The 21,784-nt window shown below is 54.9% G+C and overlaps 2 protein-coding genes across 2 annotated transcripts; one reads left to right on the plus strand and one right to left on the minus strand.

Moving 5' to 3' along the window:
* Positions 1-168: 168 nt before the first annotated feature.
* CCDC15 (coiled-coil domain containing 15) lies at positions 169-13,181 on the minus strand. The gene is made up of 11 exons (XM_071798872.1): positions 13,137-13,181; positions 12,412-12,556; positions 10,975-11,103; positions 10,249-10,320; positions 8,936-9,028; positions 6,150-6,290; positions 5,334-5,432; positions 3,828-3,919; positions 2,508-2,687; positions 1,696-1,844; positions 169-1,108 (listed from the first exon to the last, which is right to left on the minus strand). The coding sequence occupies exons 2-11, from the start codon at positions 12,535-12,537 to the stop codon at positions 993-995; spliced, it is 1,197 nt and encodes a 398-aa protein (XP_071654973.1). The 5' UTR covers positions 12,538-12,556; positions 13,137-13,181; the 3' UTR covers positions 169-992.
* Positions 13,182-13,927: 746 nt separating this feature from the next.
* HEPACAM (hepatic and glial cell adhesion molecule) lies at positions 13,928-21,463 on the plus strand. The gene is made up of 7 exons (XM_065855482.2): positions 13,928-14,257; positions 16,874-17,215; positions 17,416-17,697; positions 17,791-17,884; positions 18,658-18,731; positions 18,802-18,872; positions 18,950-21,463. The coding sequence occupies exons 1-7, from the start codon at positions 14,086-14,088 to the stop codon at positions 19,235-19,237; spliced, it is 1,323 nt and encodes a 440-aa protein (XP_065711554.1). The 5' UTR covers positions 13,928-14,085; the 3' UTR covers positions 19,238-21,463.
* The last annotated feature ends 321 nt before the right edge of the window (positions 21,464-21,784 follow it).

Here is a 21,784-nt window from a genome sequence, read left to right on the forward strand (position 1 = left end):
CGCTTAATTGCTCATCACCCCCAGTCCCCCCACCCCGGCGCCTTGATTTTGGCCAAACCACCCAAGCCCTGTTTTGGGGTTTATTCACAGGGATTTGGGGGGGGTCCCACTCTCTTCCCACGGGTTTCATCCCCCCCACTATCCAAAGAATCCAATTTACAGATGATATTGAGGCACAGAGATGACTTTATTGAACCATCATTCCCCAAACCAGCCCCTTCCGAAAGGTGGAAATGGGGGGTCCCCTGTGTCACGAACCTGTGTCATGGGGACCCCACGAACAAGGACTTGGGGAGCCCCTGAGGCCACACGCGTCCTCAGCCACCACGGCCTGAAATCAGTTGAAAAACATTTTAAAAATGCATTTACAGCTTTAGCATTTTGCTGCCCCAGCTCACTCCAAAACCTCCCTGGCTGGATCGTGCCCATAAATCCACCTCAACACCCTTGATTAGATCCGCGGCGTCTTCCCCTGACGCAAACGGCGGTTAATAAATGCGGATAGAGCGGTGAATGATTCTCCAGGGGGACCGGAGGAGCATCCCCGGGTCGGAGTGTCCCCGCTACCTCCGGACCGGGGTCGGGGGTTTGCTCACGAAAGGAACGGCGGGGTGGGACGCGGGGCTGTCCCGCTCGGCTGCGCGTCCTTCCTGCCGCGGTTAATATTGGAGAGCTGGAAATATTAACAGCGGGTTGTGGCGCAACCTCCGTGCGAGAACACGTTACGCCACCCGTGTCCTTTTTCCCTGGAAATATGCACCTTGTTTCTCCCAATTTCACACTCCAGCTGGGGTAACTCACCCTTGAAAAAACAGTTTATTCCGCAGCCAAAATTCAAGTAAATCACCCTTCGCCCCGCGGAGCAAAACGGGAGAGACGCAGCTTGGACTCGAGCACGAGGAGGAGCGGGAAAGCAAAGGTGCGGCCCCGGAGCTCTGCTCTTGATGCCGAAATGCAGCAGAGGGGACACGGGTGTCACAGTGTCGCGGGTGTCAGGGCCGCGGCCCCGGGCGGGCGCAGAGCGCGGCCAGCGCCGGCAGCTGGGCCGAGGGGCCGGTGGTGTCGGCGGCGCAGGATGAGGCGACGGAGCGGAGAGCGCGGCCGTAAGCTGAGCACGGAACGACAGGAAAGCAGCGTTGAGAGACTAAAACGTCACTTAAAGCCTGAAATTTGGCTCAGTTTTTGCCCTTTACCACGAAAAAGTGGCTTTCTGTACACTCCTGATTACGAAGCAGCACGTGAGCCACGGCAGAAAAGCCCCACATTTTTATAAAACCCTGATTTCTCTATTTCTTTTACCCCTAGAGGACAATTCCCAGTTGCCAACCAGGTATTTTTCCAGCTGTACCCAAGACCAGAGCGCTCTGTCCCCTAACAAAGACGATTTCCATCACTTTCCCACATCCTCTCACCAGAAGGTTGAGTGTTTAAGGTTTTTCTGTGCCTGTTTTGCAGTGTTTTCCTTATGATTTATGACGTTTTGAGCACGTTCTAGAGGCTGGTGCTTTGCTGAGGATGCCACCAACGTCCCCAAAGGGCCAGAGGATGGGTTGGAAATAAGCACCAGAGCACCCGACTCGAGGTATATTTGTAGGGACATCCTTACACAGCAGCCTAGGACCAAGGCGAGGTTTAGCCAGGTCTGGTTTCACCCTGGATTATAACAGAACCAGGTTTTAAGATAAAACCTCCTACCTTGGTGGTTTTTGTAGAAAACGCAGTTGTTGGCGCAGGTATCCGGGTGGGAATCCCAGAAATCAGCCCCGCAGGAGCACAGCGGGGGCAGGCGGATGTTGTGGAGCTGGATCTGCTCCCTCGTTTGGGCTCTCAGAGCCTCCACATACCTGCGAGGGATAAAACGTTCACCTGGCGTTGTAAAACCCGGCTCTGAGCGGGAGTCCTGGTTTTGTTAAAGAGTTTCTCTTTTAGCGAATTCGCACGTCAGCTAAAACATTCTTATTAGCTGCATTTTCCTGAAAGCCAGATCCATGTTTTGGTAGCCATAGCAATGGAATGCGAGGTCATTGAGAAGAGTGGATGCACATCCCGCGAGAGGGGCAACGAGAAACAGGTGACCAAAAACTGACCAACTGTGTATAACATCCCATTCACCTGATACTTCATATAAAAGTGGGAGATCATGAGGATCTCGTCCCTTTTCCTTATGGCGACATTAGGAAAGGACCTTGTGAGTCGTCCCTGCGCCCTGAGGCCAGTGACAGACTGAATCCAGCTCCGGTTGGCTGCGGAGTCCAGTCCAGGACTTCAGCTGCCGGCTCTGCAGTTGCCGGGATTTTTAAGGTTGGTTTTGTATATTTTGTATTATTTTCTCTATTTTTATTAGTAAAACATATTTAAATTTTCCAACTCTCTTCTTTCCGCCCTCCTTTCCCTCCCAATCACCTGTCCTTAGTGGGAAGGGAGGGAGAGGGGGTTAACAATACATGTGCCATGGTTTATTGTCACCCCGCAATCAAAGCCTCGACAGCGGGGAGACCCGGCCGTACCTTTTGCGCTCCTTATTTCGCTGCTTTTCCTTCGCCTTCCTCGCTCTCCTCTCCTCCAGGTTCAGCCGTGCGAGGGTTTCGCAGGGTCCCTGCTCCCCCGGGGAGGGGTCTCGCTGCTCCGCCGCCTCCCGCATCCTCCGCTCCGCCGCCCGCCGCTGCGTCTCCTTCGTGCCCTTGATCCTGCGGGGACACAGACGCTGTGAGAAGGAGCGGAGAAGCTGCACGGATCCCACAATTACTCCAAAATAAGGTGTTTCTAACCAACTTTCCCTCTGTTTCCTCCACCTCCAGCCCTTAGGGTGGAATCCGGGTTGGATAAATCCCAGCAAAGCCAAATCACCCTCGATAAGCAACAATTACGAGGCTTTTTTAAAACGACGCATCTGCCGTTTGATCCCCGCTGATGAGCACCAAATGCGAGACCATTTTACAGGCCGATTGCTGCCAAAAAAAGGCATAAAGAGAAAAATCAAGGCTGGGCAGGAGCCAGGGGGAGAACGTGGAACTGAATGAGACATTTCAGACGTTGCTCTGTTTGTGGGGTCAAATCTTTATGTCCAGAAGGAAAGCGCTGAAGCAAAAACTTCCAAGTCCTAAACTCCAGAAATGTTTTTTAAATGAAGTGGTAATGGAGCCTTAACTCCCCCACCATAAATCTTCTGCTATAGAAACTTAAGCCGAGGCCAACTTAAGGCTTTACACTCATAATTACAAAACCAGGCCCGCTGGTTGCAGAGCCGAGACGGTCAGAGCGACGTCTTGTTCTTTTAGACCAAGCAGAGCTCCTCCTTAACAAACCCTTAAAAGGGCAAAGCTGATTAAGCCAAGTCTTGCTTAGAAGTATTTTATGAGGCTGTCGACATTTATAGCTGTGAGAGGCTGATATTAAGAACCCCGGAGATAAGATCACTTTAAGGAAAATGATGTGATCTCACCCCAAGGTTTCTAAAGCCGGGGGCTCGGAACTGAGATGAGAAGTGCCGAGGACTCGACGTGACCGCTCAAACGAATCCCAGCCCAGACTGGGCACTAAAATAAACCCAGGAGCTAAGTCAGGCTTTACAAGCCACATTTGTATCACGGAGCTTCTTCCAACAAATTTTGGCAATTTGATCAAGTGGGTTTTTTAACCTGCTCCAAGGAGACAGAACCCCCATCACGTTGGGTTTTGTCCCATATCAAGCTGGACACTTTTCCCAAACCATTTGGGCTTTTGCTTTGCAAATTACTGTGGCCCAATTAACACCAGACGAACGCACGAGAGCTTCCCGGTGACAGCAGAGGTGACACCACGGAGCGGCCGTGCCCCGCGGTACCCACCGGGCGATTCTCTGCTGCCGCTGCTGCTCCTTCACTTGCTGGCGTTCCAGGTCCATGAAGAGGCGCCGGGACCTCAGGAACTCGTCCTGACGCTGTGGGAAAGACAAGAAACCTTTGGGAAGGACGTTCGGGATCAATAATTGATGTCTGGGACCCTCCAACGTCTCCTTGTGCGAGTGGCCCAGGACCGAGAAGCTGGAGAGGTGGGACCCAGACACCTCGGAGAGCTTCGGATCACTGAAAACCCCTCCAGACGGAAGCACCGTCATCTGAGAAACCCCTGAATTCCCAGTTTCCTGGCGGTAAAAACCCAATTCCTGCTTCAACCCACTGCAAGTTTCCATCCACGTTGGGACTGGTGCTTCTCTGCACTTTAGAAGCCCCTAACTCAAAATAAAAACCAACGTACAACACGGCCCTGAACCACCGAGGTGGCAAATCCATCACTGAGACAACCCCGGTGAGTTTTAAACCATAAGCTGCAAGAAGCTGAGAAAAGAGGCGGAAATTCATCCTCTACACAGCAGAAAGAAGGAGGAAAATCAAAGGAATCTGAGAGAAAAATCTCTTTGCATCGCCCAAAACCCTCCTGGTAAAACCCTCAGAATTAAATCCAGCACCTCAACATAGTCGTGGGCAATGGGCAGAGTCCAGTTGAGGCCTGGATCCAGTGCAGAGCCTCAGGGGGCAGTGCTGGGGCCGGGATTATTCAATATATTCATCAATGACTTGGACGAGGGAATAGAGTGACTGTCAGCAAGTTTGCTGGTGACACCAAGCTGGGAGGAGTGGTGACACTGGAAGCTGTGCTGCCATCAGAGACCTGGACAGGCTGGAGAGCTGGGCAGGGAAACATTTAATGAAATAGAACAAGTGCGAGTGTAGAGTCTTGAATGTGGGCAGGAACAACCCCAGGTTCCAGTGTAAGTTGTGGAATGAGCTATTAGAGAGCAGTGTAGGGGAAAGGGAGCTGGGGGTCCTGGGGACAGCAGGGTGACCATGAGCCAGCACTGGGCCCTTGTGGGGCCACAAAAGGTTCCACTTAAATTTGAGAAGCAACTTGTTGGGGGTGAGGGTGTCAGAGCCTGGCCCAGGCTGCCCAGGGAGGTTGTGGAGTCTCCTTCTCTGCAGACATTCAAACCCGCCTGGACCCCTTCCTGTGGAACCTCAGCTGGGTGTTCCTGCTCCATGGGGGATTGCACTGGATGAGCTTCCCAGGGCCCTTCAACCCCTCACACTCTGGGGTTCTGTGATTCCTTTGTTTGGCCAGGCAAAAAGAACCAAGACGGTTTCTCCTCCAACCTCCAGCATTATTCTGATTTCACTGAAAAAATCACATCAAACCAGTAGGTTCACCCAGGAGCTGAGCAACCAAACGCTGCCCAACATACAAACCTCTCGATTTTTCACACATTAAAGCTGCTCTTGAGGTTTCTTTTCTCATCCCCCGCAATCGACGCCTAAAACGGAGGAGAAAATAATGCAGATGTGGCTCCGTGGACGAACCTGCTTCTTGGTTTCCTCTTGGTCTGCACCGGCCCAGAGGACGAGGGGAGCTCGGGAACGGGGGCGCAGCCTCCGGGGAGACTTGGGCGAGCGCAAATCCTGGGAAACAATCAAAAAAGAGCCACATCAGCATCCTCATGGTCAAATTTCTCAGCAAAATATTCATTTTTGGGGTATAATTTGCCTGGAGACACGTGTGACATCTCCATAGATGAGCCTGAGTGATAAAGCTTTGTCTACAGATAATCCTTGGAGGAGGGATCTGGTTTAGTTTAAATTCAGATTCGCACCTCCCCGTCCCCAAACTCCCATTCACAAAGTGCAAGAAAAACAATAATAATATGGACAAAAATCCAACGATCCCTATAAAGATACAATAATCTGAATAAAAACAATTCAACAGCCGCCATCCCACAAAACCTCAGCCTTTTACCCTCCGTTCGGGATTTGCCAAGCCAGTATTTCTGCTCCCAGCCGGACTAATCACCGGGTGAGGCTGGGCCTGAAGTATTTGTTAAGTACTCCAGGTAATGAGGGCGAAACATTTCAACACCTCAGGTGCTTAAGGAAAGTCTGAAAACAAAAGAGGAACTGATAAATACATCAGGTCCCTGCTGGTGACACGGGAATTGTGACACCGGCTTGTTCCTCTGATGCAAATCGGCCGCTCTCAAGTTTTGACAACAGTAGGCTTCAGAGTGAACGAGGCCTGAGGGAAAAACTCTTCTCCCTCAGCAGCCTCAGTGTCTCTGCCGAAACAAATCCAAATCCAACGATTTGAACATCTTAAGACCAACCGACCCGTATTAATCTTACTTTTTTAAATTCTATTTTGATGTAGAAGTTGTCGTCTTGCGGCACCGGCGGCTCGGCCGGCAGCTCGTGGCGTCCCACCATGGGCAGATCCTCGCTCGGCTCTTCCACCCGTGCTGCGGCCGCTTGGTGAGAGCCGGGGTCCTGCAGAGAAACGAGGAGACGGTGTAAACTGGGAATTGAAACGGGCGCCAATCCGGAACCGAAACACGGCTGCTTTGGTGCTGAAAATAAACAGTTGTGCAGGTTCCGAGGAGGTTTAACCACAGGTTCTGGTTCTGGTGAAGGACGCAGGATAAGGCCGGGGTTGGTGAATGTTAAATGATTCGGTAGGCACAGGAATGAGTCTGTCGACCCAGTTACCAGAGGAACGCAATTAGCAGCTCGGTGTCTGCTTGGGAAAGCAGGGGAGGAACTCTGGGAACGGTCTGGACCTGGAAAGAAACGTGGGAGAGAGGGGGGCGATGATTTTGGTCACGGGATTATCCATCGCAGGGAACACAAGACTTTCAACCAGGGTCAGAGAAGCCAAAGCCGTAAGTAAAACGATGGATTGAGCAGCGTTCTCCACCCCCAAAATCCAGCGATGAGAAAAGGGTGTCTGGTTCTAGATAAGGAGGGGAAAAGAATAAAGTTTCAGCCTCAATTTTGGGCAAAACAAGAAGAAATCACCTTGCAAAGCATCTGGGAAGCGCTAGAAATGGAGATAAGGAGCAGCATGATGAGTCACAAGAACTTGTGTCCCGCTGGTTTGAACGCTTCCTACCATAGAAGAGGCCTCGGGCAAGAGCAGAACAGCCAGGTCAAGTTTAACTGATGCGGCCTAACTCAGCATTTGTGGGAAAAAACACCTCTCAGATGGAACCATTACACGGGAAGTGTGATCCCGATTAAAAACTCCACGCGCATTCAAGCTCAGGGGTTTGCTGCACAAAAATCGGTAAGAACTCTGCCAGATGGTTTAATTACCTGCCTGGATGATGGGAAAAACATGGAAACCTTCACCCGGAGACACAAATTCACATGAATATCAGGACTTTTTATTCCCCCCTCTATCTTGGAGCACAGAAACAGAGTAAAGCCATAAATCAATATACCCCCCCCCCCAAAATAAATTGCCTGTTAAAGATTCTCCCTTGGTTTCTTGGGATGACGAACGGGACTCCCACGTGGCCCGCTGGATTATCCACGCCAGGCTTTAATCAATAATAATTAATAATAATGCTAATCATAGCCAAGTCATGAATCACTCCGTCCTCCCGAGCACTCCGGACACTTAAACAAAAGCTGTGTTTAGTGTCCGAAACGGGTAACGAGGTTTTTCCAGCCTGTAATTACACTGGTTTTGTAACTCTCGTTCCTCGAACAGAAACCAAACAGAGGAGGAAGAGCCAGACCAGCCCTTAAATCAAAAATATGTTGTATTTTCTAGATAACAGGCAGCCGAGATCTGCTTCACCTTTGGTGAACCCGAGACGGGAATGAAGAACTGCGAGACGGGCAGGAGGAATAAAGCAAAATACCAGGTCGGTGTCCTCGGGGAGGGACGATGTCAGCATAAGGAAGATCTTGGCACAGAAGGAGCGGTGACAAAAAGCTGCTCTGGAGAACAGGAGGGGCCAAAGTTGGTGAAATTCTCGGGGACAAAAGGTGAAACACTGGGGACTGACCATGAGCCAGCACTGGGCCCTTGTGGCCAGGAAGCCAATGGGACCTGGGGTGGGTTAGAAGGGGGTGGTCAGTAGGTCAGAGAGGTTCTCCTGCCCCTCTGCTCTGCCCTGGGGAGACCACACCTGGAATATTGTGTCCAGTTGTGGCCCCTCAGCTCCAGAAGGACAGGGAACTGCTGCAGAGAGTCCAGCGCAGTCACCAAGATGCTGGAGGGAGTGGAGCATCTCCCGTGTGAGGAAAGGCTGAGGGAGCTGGGGCTCTGGAGCTGGACAAGAGGAGACTGAGGGGGGACTCATTCCTGGGGATCAATATGGAAAGGGGCAGTGTCAGGAGGATGGAGCCAGGCTCTTCTGGGTGACACCCAGTGACAGGACAAGGGGCAGTGGGTGCAAACTGGAACACAGGAGGTTCCACTGCAAGAGGAGAAGCAACTTGTTGGGGGTGAGGGTGTCAGAGCCTGGCCCAGGCTGCCCAGGGAGGTTGTGGAGTCTCCTTCTCTGCAGACATTCAAACCCGCCTGGACCCCTTCCTGTGGAACCTCAGCTGGGTGTTCCTGCTCCATGGGGGATTGCACTGGATGAGCTTTCCAGGGCCCTTCAACCCCTCACACTCTGGGATTCTGTGACCCTCAGGCAGCTCCAGCACTCGGAGGAAAGCGGCTGCACGCCAATGATTCCCACGCCAAAAATCCCCGTGCCGGCGATTCCAGCACCAATCATTGTGGTGCTAATAGTTCTGTGCCAAAACTTCTCGAGCAGGGTGAGGAAAACCCGCCAGGTCTGGCGCCCACACAAATGGTGCAAAGGGAAGAGGTGTTTTTAAGAAAGAAAAGCATGTAAGGTGAGGGTTGATCATCGCGTTCCTCCCAGACACCCAGATCATAATCTCACCCTGTAAAAAGGATTGTTTGAATTCTTGTTGATCTCTCGTACGGAGACGTTTTCCACCCACTCCGTCCTTCTAAGAACAGAACCCTCCGGCCACCCACTTCCACCACAAAGCCCAGTTTGCTTCACTCCTGCTGGACAAACCCACTGAATTAGGCTTGGGATTTGCTAATTCAAACCAAACCGTCACCGATTTGCCACGTAATTTGTTTTAAGCCGCCTCGGACTCACCTCTCGCCTCCAGACACCGCCGGGGAGCTCGGGGGTAGATGTGGTTATACGGGACGCCAGTTTGTGCCGAACCTGCCGCACGGATTCGCTGGGCTGGGAAAAGGTTGAAACCAAGACTAAATCCAAATCCTGACCCAAGAAAGCGATTTGCTTCCAGCTCATCCCCTCCTAAAGCATTGTGATGCCACAAATCCCCATTAAAACCCAGACTAAACCCAAATCCCAACCCGAGAAAGCGATTTGCTTCCAGCTCATCCCCTCCTAAAGCACTGAGACGCTACAAATCCCCGATGGTGCAACTCTGAGCCATGAGGGCAAAATTCCAGCTCCCCTGCAAACACTACTAAAAAAACACATTTAAAACCAAGCCTAAGGCGGGTTTTTCCAAGATTTTTGCCATGGCAGGTGTGCAGGGGACAAGCTGCAGGGAGGTGGCACCATCTAGTGCCAGCGCTGCTGCACGACACACCCAAAAGTCGCTATGAGCAGTTCCAACCCTTGGAGAAGACACCGACTATTTGTTTTAAAGCTCTAAAAAGAGCGACGGAGGGACACGACAATATTCAGGTTAACGATGTAAGGTGATGTTTTGTTAAGTATTGAAATGAATTTAAAATATTAGGGACAGGAAGCTCAACATGAGCCAGCAGTGTGCCCAGGTGGCCAAGAAGGCCAATGGTGTCCTGTCCTGTACCCAACCCAGCGTGGTCAGCAGGACAAGGGCAGTGATCCTGCCCCTGTGCTCTGCACTGGGGAGGCCACACCTGGAGTGTTGTGTTCAGTTCTGGGCCCCTCAGCTCAGGAAAGAGATTGAAGTGCTGGAGCGGGTCCAGAGAAGAGCAACGAGACTGGGGAAGGGACTTGAGCACAAGAGCTATGGGGAGAGGCTGAGGGAGCTGGGCTTGTTCAGTCTGGAGCAGAGGAGGCTTAGAGGTGAGCTCAGCACTCTCTAGAACGACCTGAAGGGCAGTTCTAGCCAGGGGGGATTGGGCTCTTCTCCCAGGCAGTCAGCAACAGGACAAGGGGGCAGGGGCTGCAACTCTGCCAGGGGAAATTGAGGCTGGAGATTAGAAAGCAATTCTGTGCAGAGAGAGTGGTCAGCATTGGAATGGCTGCCCAGGGAGGTGCTGGACTCACCGGCCCTGGAGGGTTTTAAACTGGGATTGGCCATGGCACTTAGTGCCATGATCTGGTAATGGACTGGAGTTGGACCAAGGGTTGGACTGGATGAGCTCTGAGGGCTTTCCAACCCAGTCCATGCTGTGATTCTATGGATGTGCTATAAAATAACCAAAGTAAGAATCACGGCTCACCTGGGTGCTTTGCTGCTCGTTGTGCTCAGTGTGACCCGTCGGTGCCGTGCAGCTCTGGGACGGTCCCGGTTCCTTCACAGGGGCAAAATTTGGGACTAAAAACCAGCAGAAACGCTTTTCCGCAGCCACGCGGGTCTGCAGATCCAGCCATGGGCCTCCAAGCTTCTCCGCAGCTTTTCTCCTTTATTTTCCCCATTTTCACATCCCCAAACTATTCTCTTCCCCAGCCCTCAGCTTCCCCAAATAAACTAATTTTTAGGTCCATCCAGTTGCAACCCCAGTTGCCTCCAGCACTTTTTGCCCTAAATCCGCAAATTTTGACCTTCGACAAACCCCAAACTGCCCCATCCCAGCTCTGGGCACGCTGGAAAATCCCAATTCCGCACCATTTTACCCACGCTTGGCCACAAAAGCAACTCCAGCGAGAGCGTTGAGCAAAGCCCGGGGGATTTGGACATCACCGGCTTTGATTTGCACCCCACAAAAAGCCCCTGTGCACCCCAAAAATGCAGCAGGGTTGGAGCAACAGTGACAACATTGCCATTCCAAGCCCTGGAAAGCAATGGACACCCTGGGGTGGCCGGAGCTGGTGACATTTTGGAGCCGGTGACATTTTGGAGCGTTCCCGTCTCGCTCTGCAAGTTTCTGGCGAATTTCCCCTCTGTATTTATTTATTAACACATTTATTAACACATTTTCTGCCCTGTTTTCCAGGGATCTTCTCACCGCCCGCTGGGATTTCTGCTGCCGTTTCCTCCGCAGCCGCTGCCTCGTGCTGTGCTGGAATCGCCTCAGTTCGGCCGCTCGCGCCCGAAAATGCTCGTCCAGCTCCTCCTGCACCTCCAGCGCCGATTCCTGCCATGGAAAAGGCCCATTTTACATTCATTTCATTATACGCCGGCATCACAGCGCCTCCCCTTCCCACCCCGAGCGAACACAACGTGTATTAAATGATTCGAAGCTCTCGCAGTGCAAACAGAAAGAAAAGGGCAAATCTCAGCACCGGCTCTCACAAGATGCTCAAATATTCCAAACCTGCATCCAGAAGGATGAAAAACCAGCGTTTGAAGGGGTGGGGAAAGGGGTAAATCTGAAAATGGAGGGCGGAACCACCAGGGGCGTCACAAAAATGGGGAGAAATCCACCTGTTTAACCATAAACCGTAGTCGGAGCTGCACAAGATGCTCGGCTCCCTGCGGCGGCCTCGTTAGCAGTTGCGATGGAGCGTTAATATCCGTATTTTAATATCGCTGATATTATTTAACGTGCATAAAGAAGCTCCGACAGCCCCAAAGCGGGATCACCCAGGATCCCAGGAAACGTTCGGTCCCCTCCCCAATTCATTCCCATAAATTATCTCAACCTTTCCAGGTTTAAATTCTGACACAAAACTGAATCATCTCCAAAGGGTAACGTGTTAATTACAGGGGCCTGAACTCATCAGCCGATAATTAATGAACTTTTAGTCCTCTTAGAATAACCCCCAGAGCAGAAACCCCCGAGATGGGCATCGATAAAGAGCATTTTCAAGTGTTGAAAAGCTACAGGTCCAGCTTAAGATAAGAGCTGAGAGTGTGAGTTATTGAGTAACGGCACTGGCTGGGGTCTCCGATGTTTGAACTGAGGTGGTTTACCTAAAACAATGCAGATTGATTGAGAGATTTGGGATTATTTGAGGAACTATCTACCTGGCAAATTATCTGGCAAATTATTTGAGGAATTATTGATTTGGCAGATTATTTGACAGATTATCTATTCAGCAAATTATTTGATAAATTATCTATTCGGTGAATTGTTTGGCAGATTATTTATTTGGCGGATTATTTAATTTATTTGACGGATTATTTCAGGAATTATTTGACAAATTATTCATTTGACGGACCGACAAATTATTTCAGGAATTATATGACAAATTATTTATTTGACAGATTATTTAGGGGGATTATTTATTGGGGGGGGAAGTTCTTTGACAAATTGACCTGGGTCTGGTGTAAATAGGAGGCGGGGCTGCGGGGACACCATGGTGTCTTTCACCCACCCTCCCTCCCCCCAAAATCATTAAACTCCATTATTATTCCTCAAATAAATGATTCTGGCCGCTCCCCAAGGGAGATGAAGCTCTCAGTGGCTCCCGCGGGGCTGGGGGCACTGGGGGACACTCACAAAGGGTCTGATCTCCTGTGCCCCCCCCGGGCCGCTCTCCACCCAGATGCCCACAGGGGCCACTTGGGGGGTTCTCTGGGCCAGCACCCCAAAACTCGGCCGGGTCGGCGGTCCCCGGGGCGGCATCGCAGGGGGTCGGTCAGTCCTGGGGGGACAGAGAGTGAGTGGGACCTTACCCCTGGGCCCCATCAAACCTTGTACCCCCCATTCACCCCCTGCCCCCCCAACCCATGGACTCCCCCATCCACCCCCCAAACCCTGAGACCCCACCCCTTCCCCATGGGCCCCCCAATTCATGCCCCACCCCATTCACCCCCTGCTCCCCCTTCCCTCCATGGGCCCCCCCAACACACTCACACCCTGGGCCCCCCAAATCCCTGCCCACCTCCCCGAACCCTGCTCCCCCCGCCCCCCCATTTCATCCTGGGCCCCTCAACCCTGCCCATTCCCCCCCCCAATCCCTGGGCCCCCCAAACCCTGCACCTCGACACCCATGGGCCACCCCAACCCATAGGCCCCCCCATGGACCACTCCAAACCCTTCCCCCCCAACTTCTTCCCCATGGGTCCCCTGCCCCCCCTATTTACACCCTGCCCCCCCCAATCACTGGGCCCCCCAACCCCTGCACCCTCCCCACCCATGGGCCACCCCAATACCTGGACCCCCATCCCTCGTGTACCCCCCCTCGGCCCCCAAAACACCCCGATCCCCCCACACCCACCAACCGCCGCCTCCGCCTCAACCGCCGCTTTGAAACCCGCCGCCACTTCCGCCTCTCTGGCCCCGCCCACGGCCCCGCCCACGTGGCCGCCCCTCCAGGCTCCGCCCATCTCCCCACCCATCTCCCCGCCCCATTGGCCCCGCCTCCAGCTCGTTCCCGCCCCTCCTGGCCCCGCCCACACACGCTCCCGGGATCCCGGGTTCGAGTCCCGCTCGGGTGGCCAAGAGAGTTGGGGGGGGCGATGACTGCTCTGTGTCCCCCCAAAAACACCTCAGAAACCACCCCCTGAACCGCCCCCAGAGCACCCCCTGAAACAGACTAACACCCCGAGAAATACCCCTGGAATATCCCCCCAACATCCCCAAACCCCCCAAAATATCTGCTTGTTATAAGAACGCGATTCTGTGAATCCTCCTCAAAAATACCCCCCAAAACACCCCCCCAAAACCTCTCCCCAAAGGCAGGATGCTCATTGGCCCTGACCCCCTTTCAGTGCCTCCTGGGGGCACTGGGGGGACTCGCTGACTCTGGCAGGTCTGAGTGCCGGGGGGGACGCGGCTCCGGGCGCCCTGCCCCGTGTCCCCGGGAACCGGCGCTAATTGGCAGCGGAGCTGGAACGACGCCCGGACATGGCCTGGAGAACAAAACAAGCTTATTGGGGGGGGTCAACTTTGCAAAATGCCCCCTGAAAATTGAAAATAATGATTTAACGGGGCCCTAAACCCTGCGCGATTGTCCATGGAGAGAGTGGGGAAAGTTGCCCCCGAGCTCAAGTGTCTTCCCGCAATGGGGAAAACCTGGAAACAGGGGCTTGGAGAAGGGGGAAAATCACAACTCAGGGGTTTTTTGCCCCAAATACATGTCAGCGCGAGGCCGGCGGGGAGGCCGGAGCACACAGGGCCCTATTGAAAGGGAAAGAACAAAACAAAAACGGGAGAAAAAGCAGAAAAGCAATGAGGCGGGCGCGGGGCCAGGCCGGGAGCGCGGCGGGACGTGCCCGGAGCGGGAGGCGCAGGAATCGGGGGGCGAAGGCACCCGAGATGTGGGGAGCAGAGGCCGCCCCAGGGGGGCCCCGCGCTCGCCCCCGCCCGCTGCCGCTGGCCTGGCTCCTGGCACTGCACGCAGGTGGGTCATTTGCCCAATTTCCCTCCTTTTTCCCCCATTTTCCCACCCTTTTCGGGGGGTAGCGAGGCAGAGGATGCGCTGGGAGGGGAGGGCTTGGGGGGTGCTGCGTCCCACTCTGCGGGAGCAGGAAAACTGGGGGGAAATTGGGGATTAAAATCAGGAAAAAAACACTTTCCGACGGGGGGATCCGGCCCTGACCCCCCCGGGCTTCCCCGCCGGTTTTTCCTCCCCATTTTTACTTATCTTTTATCCTCAAACTACTCTCTTCCCCATCATTCAGCTTCCCCAACGACCCCATTTCCCCCCATTTGCTCCCATCCTGCTGCACCCCCCCGGTTACGTCCATCATATTTTTGCCCTAAATCCGCAATATTTGATGCTTGACAAACCCCAAACTGCCCCATCCCGGGCAAAACACCCGCGACAATTTTGTGCCATTTTACCCAAGTCTGACCCCAAAACCGGCCCCGTTTCCCTGGGGGTGCCGAGCGAACAGGTTCGCACATCACTGGCTTTGATTCGCACCCCAAAATACCACCCGGGCACCCCAAAAATGCCACTGTGCTTTTTCCCCCAAAGAAGCAGGGATTTACGCCCCAAATTTATCACCCGAAACAGAGAAAAATATCACAATTGGGTTAAAAATGGGAAGAAACTGGTTAAAAAGTAGCAATTTGGGGGTGCATGGGTGCGTTAAAGCCGCTTTGCCGCCCGTGGGTGGGTTTTCCCAATGGGGGTCCCTTAAAATTTTCGGGGGGGACGCTGTCAGGACCGAGCGGCGCCGGGAGGACGGACGGACGGACGCTGAATACCAATAGGTCCCATGACTTTTCGGGCTGTTTAAAGCCTTTTTCTTCCATTTCCCACTTCCCCCCCTCCCTCGTTTCTTTTCAATATGAGGTTTGTTCGGTGTGTGCACCCGCCCCCATGATATAACTGGGGGGAGCTGGAGCATCCAAGCGGGTGCAAAATCCATTTTGGGGGGGATACGTCCATTTTGCAACAGGTTGCATCAATGCAGTTGCAGCAAAGCTCCCATTTCCGCCCCCAATGCACATCTTGGGGGGAACGCAGGTGTTTTTGCAGCATATTCGCACCCACCCAGCAACGGGGGGGCGCCCAAACCCCCCTGGATTTTTGGGGTGACATGTGCGTTTTGCAAAGGGTTGCATCAACCTGGCTGCAGGAGCACTCCCAGATCTCAGTGCAATTTGGGGGTCATATGTGGGGGTTGCATCAACCTGGCTGCAGAAGCACTCTCACCCCCCATGCAATTTTTGGGGTGACACGTGCATTTGTTGCAAAGCATTGCACTGAACCAGCTGCGAGCGCGTTCCCTCCCCTAATGCAGTGTCAGGGGCACTGCAAACATCCTTGCAAACCATTGCATCAACCTGGCTGCAGGAGCTCTCTCTCTCCCCTGGTGCAATTTTGGGGGTGACGCATGCGTTTTGCAAAAGGCTGCAATAACATGACTGCAAGGGCACTCCCTCCCTGGTGCAATTTTTGGGGTGGCACATGCATTTCTGCAAACCATCGCATTTCCCAGGCACTTTTCAGGGCAATGCATCTTTGCAAAGGGTTGCATCAACCTGGCTGCAAAAGCTCCCCCAGATTCCAATGCGATTTGCAGGATCACGCACGCATTTTTGCAAACCATTGCATAACCTGGCTGCAAGGGCTCTCCCTCCCCCGATGCAATTTTGGGGTGACACGTGCGTTTTTTGCAAAGCATTGCATTGACCCAGGTGCAGAAACTCAACCCCCCCACACTTTTGGGGGTGACACGTGCATTTTGCAAAGTGCTGCATCAACCCGGCTACAAGAGCACTCCCAGACCGCAATGCAACTTTTGGGGCCACACGTGCATTTGTGCAAACTATTGCATCAACCTGGCTGCAGGAGCACTCGCACCCCCCATGCAATTTTGAGGGTGACACGTGCATTTGTTGCAAAGCATTGCACTGAACCAGCTGCAAGTGCGTTCCCTCAGTGCAATTTTTGGGGCAACACGTGCATTTGTGCAAACCATTGCATCAACCTGGCTGCAGGAGCTCTCTCTCCCCCCAGTGCAATTTGGGGGGCAATGCATGCATTTTGCAAAAGGTTGCAATAACCTGACTGCAAGGGCACTCCCTCCCGTGATGCAATTTTGGGGTGACACGTGCATTTTTTGCAAAGCATTGCATTGACCCAGGTGCAGAATCTCAACCCCCCACACTTTTTGGGGTGACATGTGCATTTGCGCAAAGCCTTGCATCAACCTGGCTGCAAGAGCGCTCCATCCCCCAGTGCAATTTTGAGGGCCATCCATGCATTTTGCAAAGGGTTGCATCAACCTGGTTGATGGTTGCAACTCTCCCAGTCCCATGCAGTTTTCGGGGTGGCACATGCATTTTTTGGGGTGCGTTCTTTGTGCACCATCACACTGACCCGCGTGCACAAGCGCTTGCACCCCCCGCACTTTTTGGGGTGATGCATCTATGCAAATGTTCATACAAAGAGGGGTTATCCACCCCAGGGCCAGCGAAGCATTTTGGGGGCGCTCACCCCAGCTCTGGGAGGGGGTTCCCCATGTTTCTCGGTGTCCCCACTGTCTGTCCCCCCCACCCCAAGGTCTCCTGGCGGGGGTGAACATCACCAGCCCCACGCCGCTGGTGCGCGGCACGGCGGGGAAGGCGGCGCTGCTCTCGGTGCGCTACGCCAGCGCCAGCACCGACAAGCCGGTGGTCAAGTGGCAGCTGAAACGGGACAAACCCGTCACCGTCGTGCAGTCCATCGGCACCGAGATCATCGGCAACCTGCGGCCCGATTACCGCGACCGCATCCGGGTGCTGGAGAACGGCTCGCTGCTTATCAGCCCCCTGCAGCTGAGCGACGAAGGCGCGTATGAGGTGGAGGTGTCCATCACCGACGACACCTTCACCGGCGAGAAGACCATCAACCTCACCGTGGACAGTAAGCGCAAGAATGGCATCTGGTGGAGGTTGGGTTCTCCATGGGACGTCTTTTTGGGTGGTCTTTCTCCAACCGGGAGGTGGGTTTGGGGGTTCATGCAACCAAGCTACATCCCCGGCGGGGTTTTGATGTCCCCCTTCCCGTCCCTTGGGTCCGTCCATCTCCTGAGACACAGCGTCACCCCGGTTGCTTGCCCACAGTCCCCATCTCGAAGCCGCAAGTGCTGGTGGCCTCCTCAACGGTGCTGGAGCTCAGCGAGTTCTTCACCCTCAACTGTTCACATGAGAACGGCACCAAACCCACCTACACGTGGCTGAAGGACGGGCGACCGCTGAGCAACGACTCCCGCCTGCTCCTCTCCCCCGACCAGAAGATCCTCACCATCACCCGCGTCCTCATGGCCGACGACGACGTCTACAGCTGCCTGGTGGAGAACCCCATCAGCCACGGCCGCAGCGTCCCTGTGAAGCTCACCGTCTACCGTGAGCCACCCATCACCCCCTCCTGCGACCCCTTGTAGATACTCCCACCTAAAATCTTTTGGGGGGTTGTCCCCCCTCATTCATCTCCCCCAGGCCGGAGCTCCCTCTACATCATCCTCTCCACGGGCGGCATCTTCCTCCTTGTCACCCTGGTGACAGTTTGTGCCTGCTGGAAACCCTCCAAGAAGTACGGCCAGGGGTGATATGGGAGCCAAAGGGGGTTCCTCTTCTCCTGTCCCATATTGTCCCATCGCGTCCTGTCCCATCTTATCTTCTCCCATCACCCCATCTTGTCCTGGATACTCAATCACACCACACTTCATCACATCCCGTCTTATCTTGTCTTGTCCTCTCTTGCCTCAGTTCATCATCTCATCTCAATCTCAACTCATCCTGTCCCATCTTGTCCCATTCCCATCCATCCCATCTCATCCCACCCCATCCCCACCCCATCCCATCCTGCCTTGGCCCATCTCATCTCATCTCATCTCATCCCACCTCATCTCATCCCATCTCATCTCACCTCATCTCATCTCATCTCATCTCATCTCATCTCATCTCATCTCATCTCATCTCATCTCATCTCATCTCATCTCATCTCATCTCATCTCATCTCATCTCATCTCATCATCATCTCATCATCTCATCCCGTCCCATCCCATCCCATCCCATCCCATCCCATCCCAGCCCACCTTGTTCAATCCCAATCCCAATCCCATCCCATCCCATCCCATCCCAGCCCACCTTGTTCAATCCCAATCCCAATCCCATCTCATCCTATCCAATCTTGTCCTACCTCTTCATCCTATTGCACCCCATCCCATCCTGTCCCATCCTGTCCTGTCCCATCCCATCCCATCCCATCCCATCCCATCCCATCCCATCCCATCCCATCCCCGCCCCACCGAGCCCTTCCCCAGCTGCCCCATGGGCCGTTCCCCATCCCCTTTCCCCCCCCAGGGAGAAGCGGCAAGCGGAGCTGCAGCCGGCTTCCGACTACGCCGAGCAGGACGAGGAGCGCCTGAAGCACGACGGTGAGTGCCCAGCGCCGGCGCGGCGGCGGGTTGGGGAGCGCGTGGTGAGCAACGCCTTGTGTCCCCGCAGCCGAGGGCATCACTCGCAGCGGCGACCACGAGCGCAAGAACCCAGTAGCCTTGTACATCCTCAAGGACAAGGTGAGTGGCCGGGAGCGCGCCGGTTCTGTGCCGCGGTGCCGGCTCTCGGACGCCCCTCTACCCTTGGCTTTTGGCAGGATTCGCCGGAGGCGGAGGAGGATTCGCCGACCGAACCCCGCGGCGCGGTTGAACCGGGCTACACCAGCTCCCCGGTGCCGGCGGCCGCTCGCTCCCCGGGCCCCGTGGGGCGCGCCACTCGCCGCTACCATCGCTCGCCGGCGCGCTCGCCCGCCTCCACGCGCACGCACAGGTCACCGCCGGGGTCGCCGGCGCGGTCCCGCGGGGCCCCGCGGCTGCTGCGGACTGCGGGCGTGCATGTCATCCGGGAGCAGGAGGAGCCCAACGCCGTGGAGATCAGCGCCTGAGCGGGGGACATGTGCGCGCTCGGGCGGTGGCGAGCGGGTGGGGACACGGCATGGCCCCGCGGCTGCCTCCAGCCGGCGTTTTGCTGGGTGTAAAGTCACTAATTTGCTATTGATCCCACCCGGAGCTCCCCTCTTCCGTCCCCCGCCTGCCCGGGGCGTCGCTTTGGTGGCTTGCTCGCCGGGACAAGCGTGCAGGGAGCATGAGGAAAGCACACGCGTGTGCCGGGAGCACGCGGGACGGAGCGTGCACGCAGTGCGTGGGGAGAGCGTGCAAAAGGGCACGCACAGAGCAAGCAAGCACGCAGTGCACAGAGAGCACACGAGAGTGCACACAGAGTGTGCAGAGCATGCACACAGCGTGTGAGAGAGCACGCATGGAGCGTGCAGAGAGAGCGAGCAGAGTGTGCAAGAGAGCATGCACGGAGCACGCAGAGCTTGCATGCAGTGTGCAGACGGGGCATGCATGGAGTGTGCCAGAGGGATGCACAGAGCAAACAAGCACGCAGGGCACAGAGAGAGCACGCGAGAGCGCACGCACAGTGTGCAGAGCATGCACAGAGCGTGCAAGAGGGAACACATGGAGCGTGCAGAGTGTACAGAGGGAGCAGGCACAGAGTTTGCAAGAAGGCACCTGCAGAGTGCACAGGGAGAGCCTGCATGTGGTGTGCAGCACGGTCATGTATGGGGCGTGCAGAGTGTGCACACAGTGTGCAGAGCATGCACAGAGTGTGCAAGACAGCGTGCAGAGAGCGAGCAGAGTGTGCAAGAGAGCATGCACGGAGCATGCAGAGCATGCATGCAGTGTGCAGAGAGAGCATGCATGGGGTGTGCTGGAGGGCATGCACAGAGCATGCAGAGAGTGTGCATGCAGTGTGCAGGGTGAGATGCATGGGGCACGCAGAGAAAGCATCATGTGTGGAGCACACTGGGAGAGTGTGCACACAGCATGCAGAGACAGCGTGCACAGAGCGTGCAAAAGGGCATGTACAGAGCATGCAAGGAGCATGCATGCAGCGTGTGGAGCGTGCAGACAGTGCACACATCGGGTGCAAGGGCAGCGTGCACGGAGCACGCAGACAGGCTACGTACAGACCACGCGAGCGATTGCGTGCACTATGTGCAGAGGGTGGACACAGCGTGTGCAGAGGTGTCACACAGCGAGTGTGCAGAGAGAGTGTGCACGAAATGTGTGGAGGGGGCGTGCAGGCAGAGCGTGCACCCAGTGTGCAAGGGCACATGCACAGGGCATGCAGAGATAGTGCAAAAGGGTGTGCATGAGTGTGTGCAGAGTGTGCAGTGAGAGTACGCATGCGATGTGCAAAGAGGGCGCACGCACAGTGTGCAAGAGAGACTGCGCGTGCAGTGCTTGCAGAGGGTGTGCACGGAGCACGCGGCAAGCGTGCAAAGGGAAGAGAGCATGCATGCGATATGCAGAGAGAGTGTGCACGGAGTGTGCAGCAAGCGTGCAAAGAGCGTGAGGAGAGAGCGTGCACGCAGTGTTTGCGGAGAGTGTGCACAGAGCATGCAGTGAGTGTGCAAAGAGTGTGAGGAGAGAGTGTGCATGCAGCATTTGTGGAGAGTGGACATGGAGCACGCAGAGAGAGCGTGCACAGAGTGTGCAGCGAGCGTGCAAAGGGTGTAAGAAGAGAGCATGCATGCAATATGCAGAGAGAGCATGCAGCACGTGAGCAAAGAGCGTGAGGAGAGAGCGTGCATACAGCGCTTGCAGAAAGTGGGCATGGAGCACCCAGAGCGAGTATTCATGGAGTGTGCAGCGAGCGTGCAAAGAGTGTGAGGAGAGTGCATGCATGCAGCGTTTGCAGGGGCATGCACGAAGCATGCCAAGAGAGCATGAAGCGAGCGTGCAAAGCACATGCAAAAGAAGTGTGCATGCAGCGCTCGCAGCAAGCGTGCGTGGAGCACGCAGAAGCTGCATGCGTGGAACAGGTGAAAAGACCTTGCACGAAGTGTGCAACCACGACCTGGAGCGTGCAAAGTGCGCGGGGGTCGTGCCGAGCGAGGACCCCACACCCCACGTGTGCACGACCCCCGCTGCTGCTCCCCCTCCCCGCGCCTGGATTTTCTGTGAAAATCCCCCGTTTTGGGGCACGTGCCATCGCCCCCTCCCAGGTCTTCCCGGGAAGCAGGTTTAGGGTGCAAACCTGGTCCCGGGGCACCCCGGGGTGCTGGGGCGCTACTAACCAATAAACTAAACTACTGCCCAGCCCACGGCGGCACCCGGGGGTGACTTTGTGGGACAGGGTGACAACCCCGGGGTGCAGGGGGGACACACAAGGGGTGGGTGGTGGCTGAGAACGGGTGGGCTCAACACACCCGCTGACACATGAATTTAAGCTTGCGAGAACCTGGGGTGTTCACTCTGGTCCCTACTGATGACCCCAGCTAAGAGCTCATTTCTTCCTCTGAGTGTAGAGGGGGTGGGAGGGGGTGGAATTTCTTCTGATTAGTTAAACTCATTAATGACCGGTGTCCCCAAAGTAACAAATTTAAGCTTGCAGAGCTTGGGAGAACCTGGACCATTCACTC

Source organism: Patagioenas fasciata, chromosome 24 (genome assembly GCF_037038585.1).
Source record: "Patagioenas fasciata isolate bPatFas1 chromosome 24, bPatFas1.hap1, whole genome shotgun sequence".
NCBI lineage: Eukaryota > Metazoa > Chordata > Aves > Columbiformes > Columbidae > Patagioenas > Patagioenas fasciata.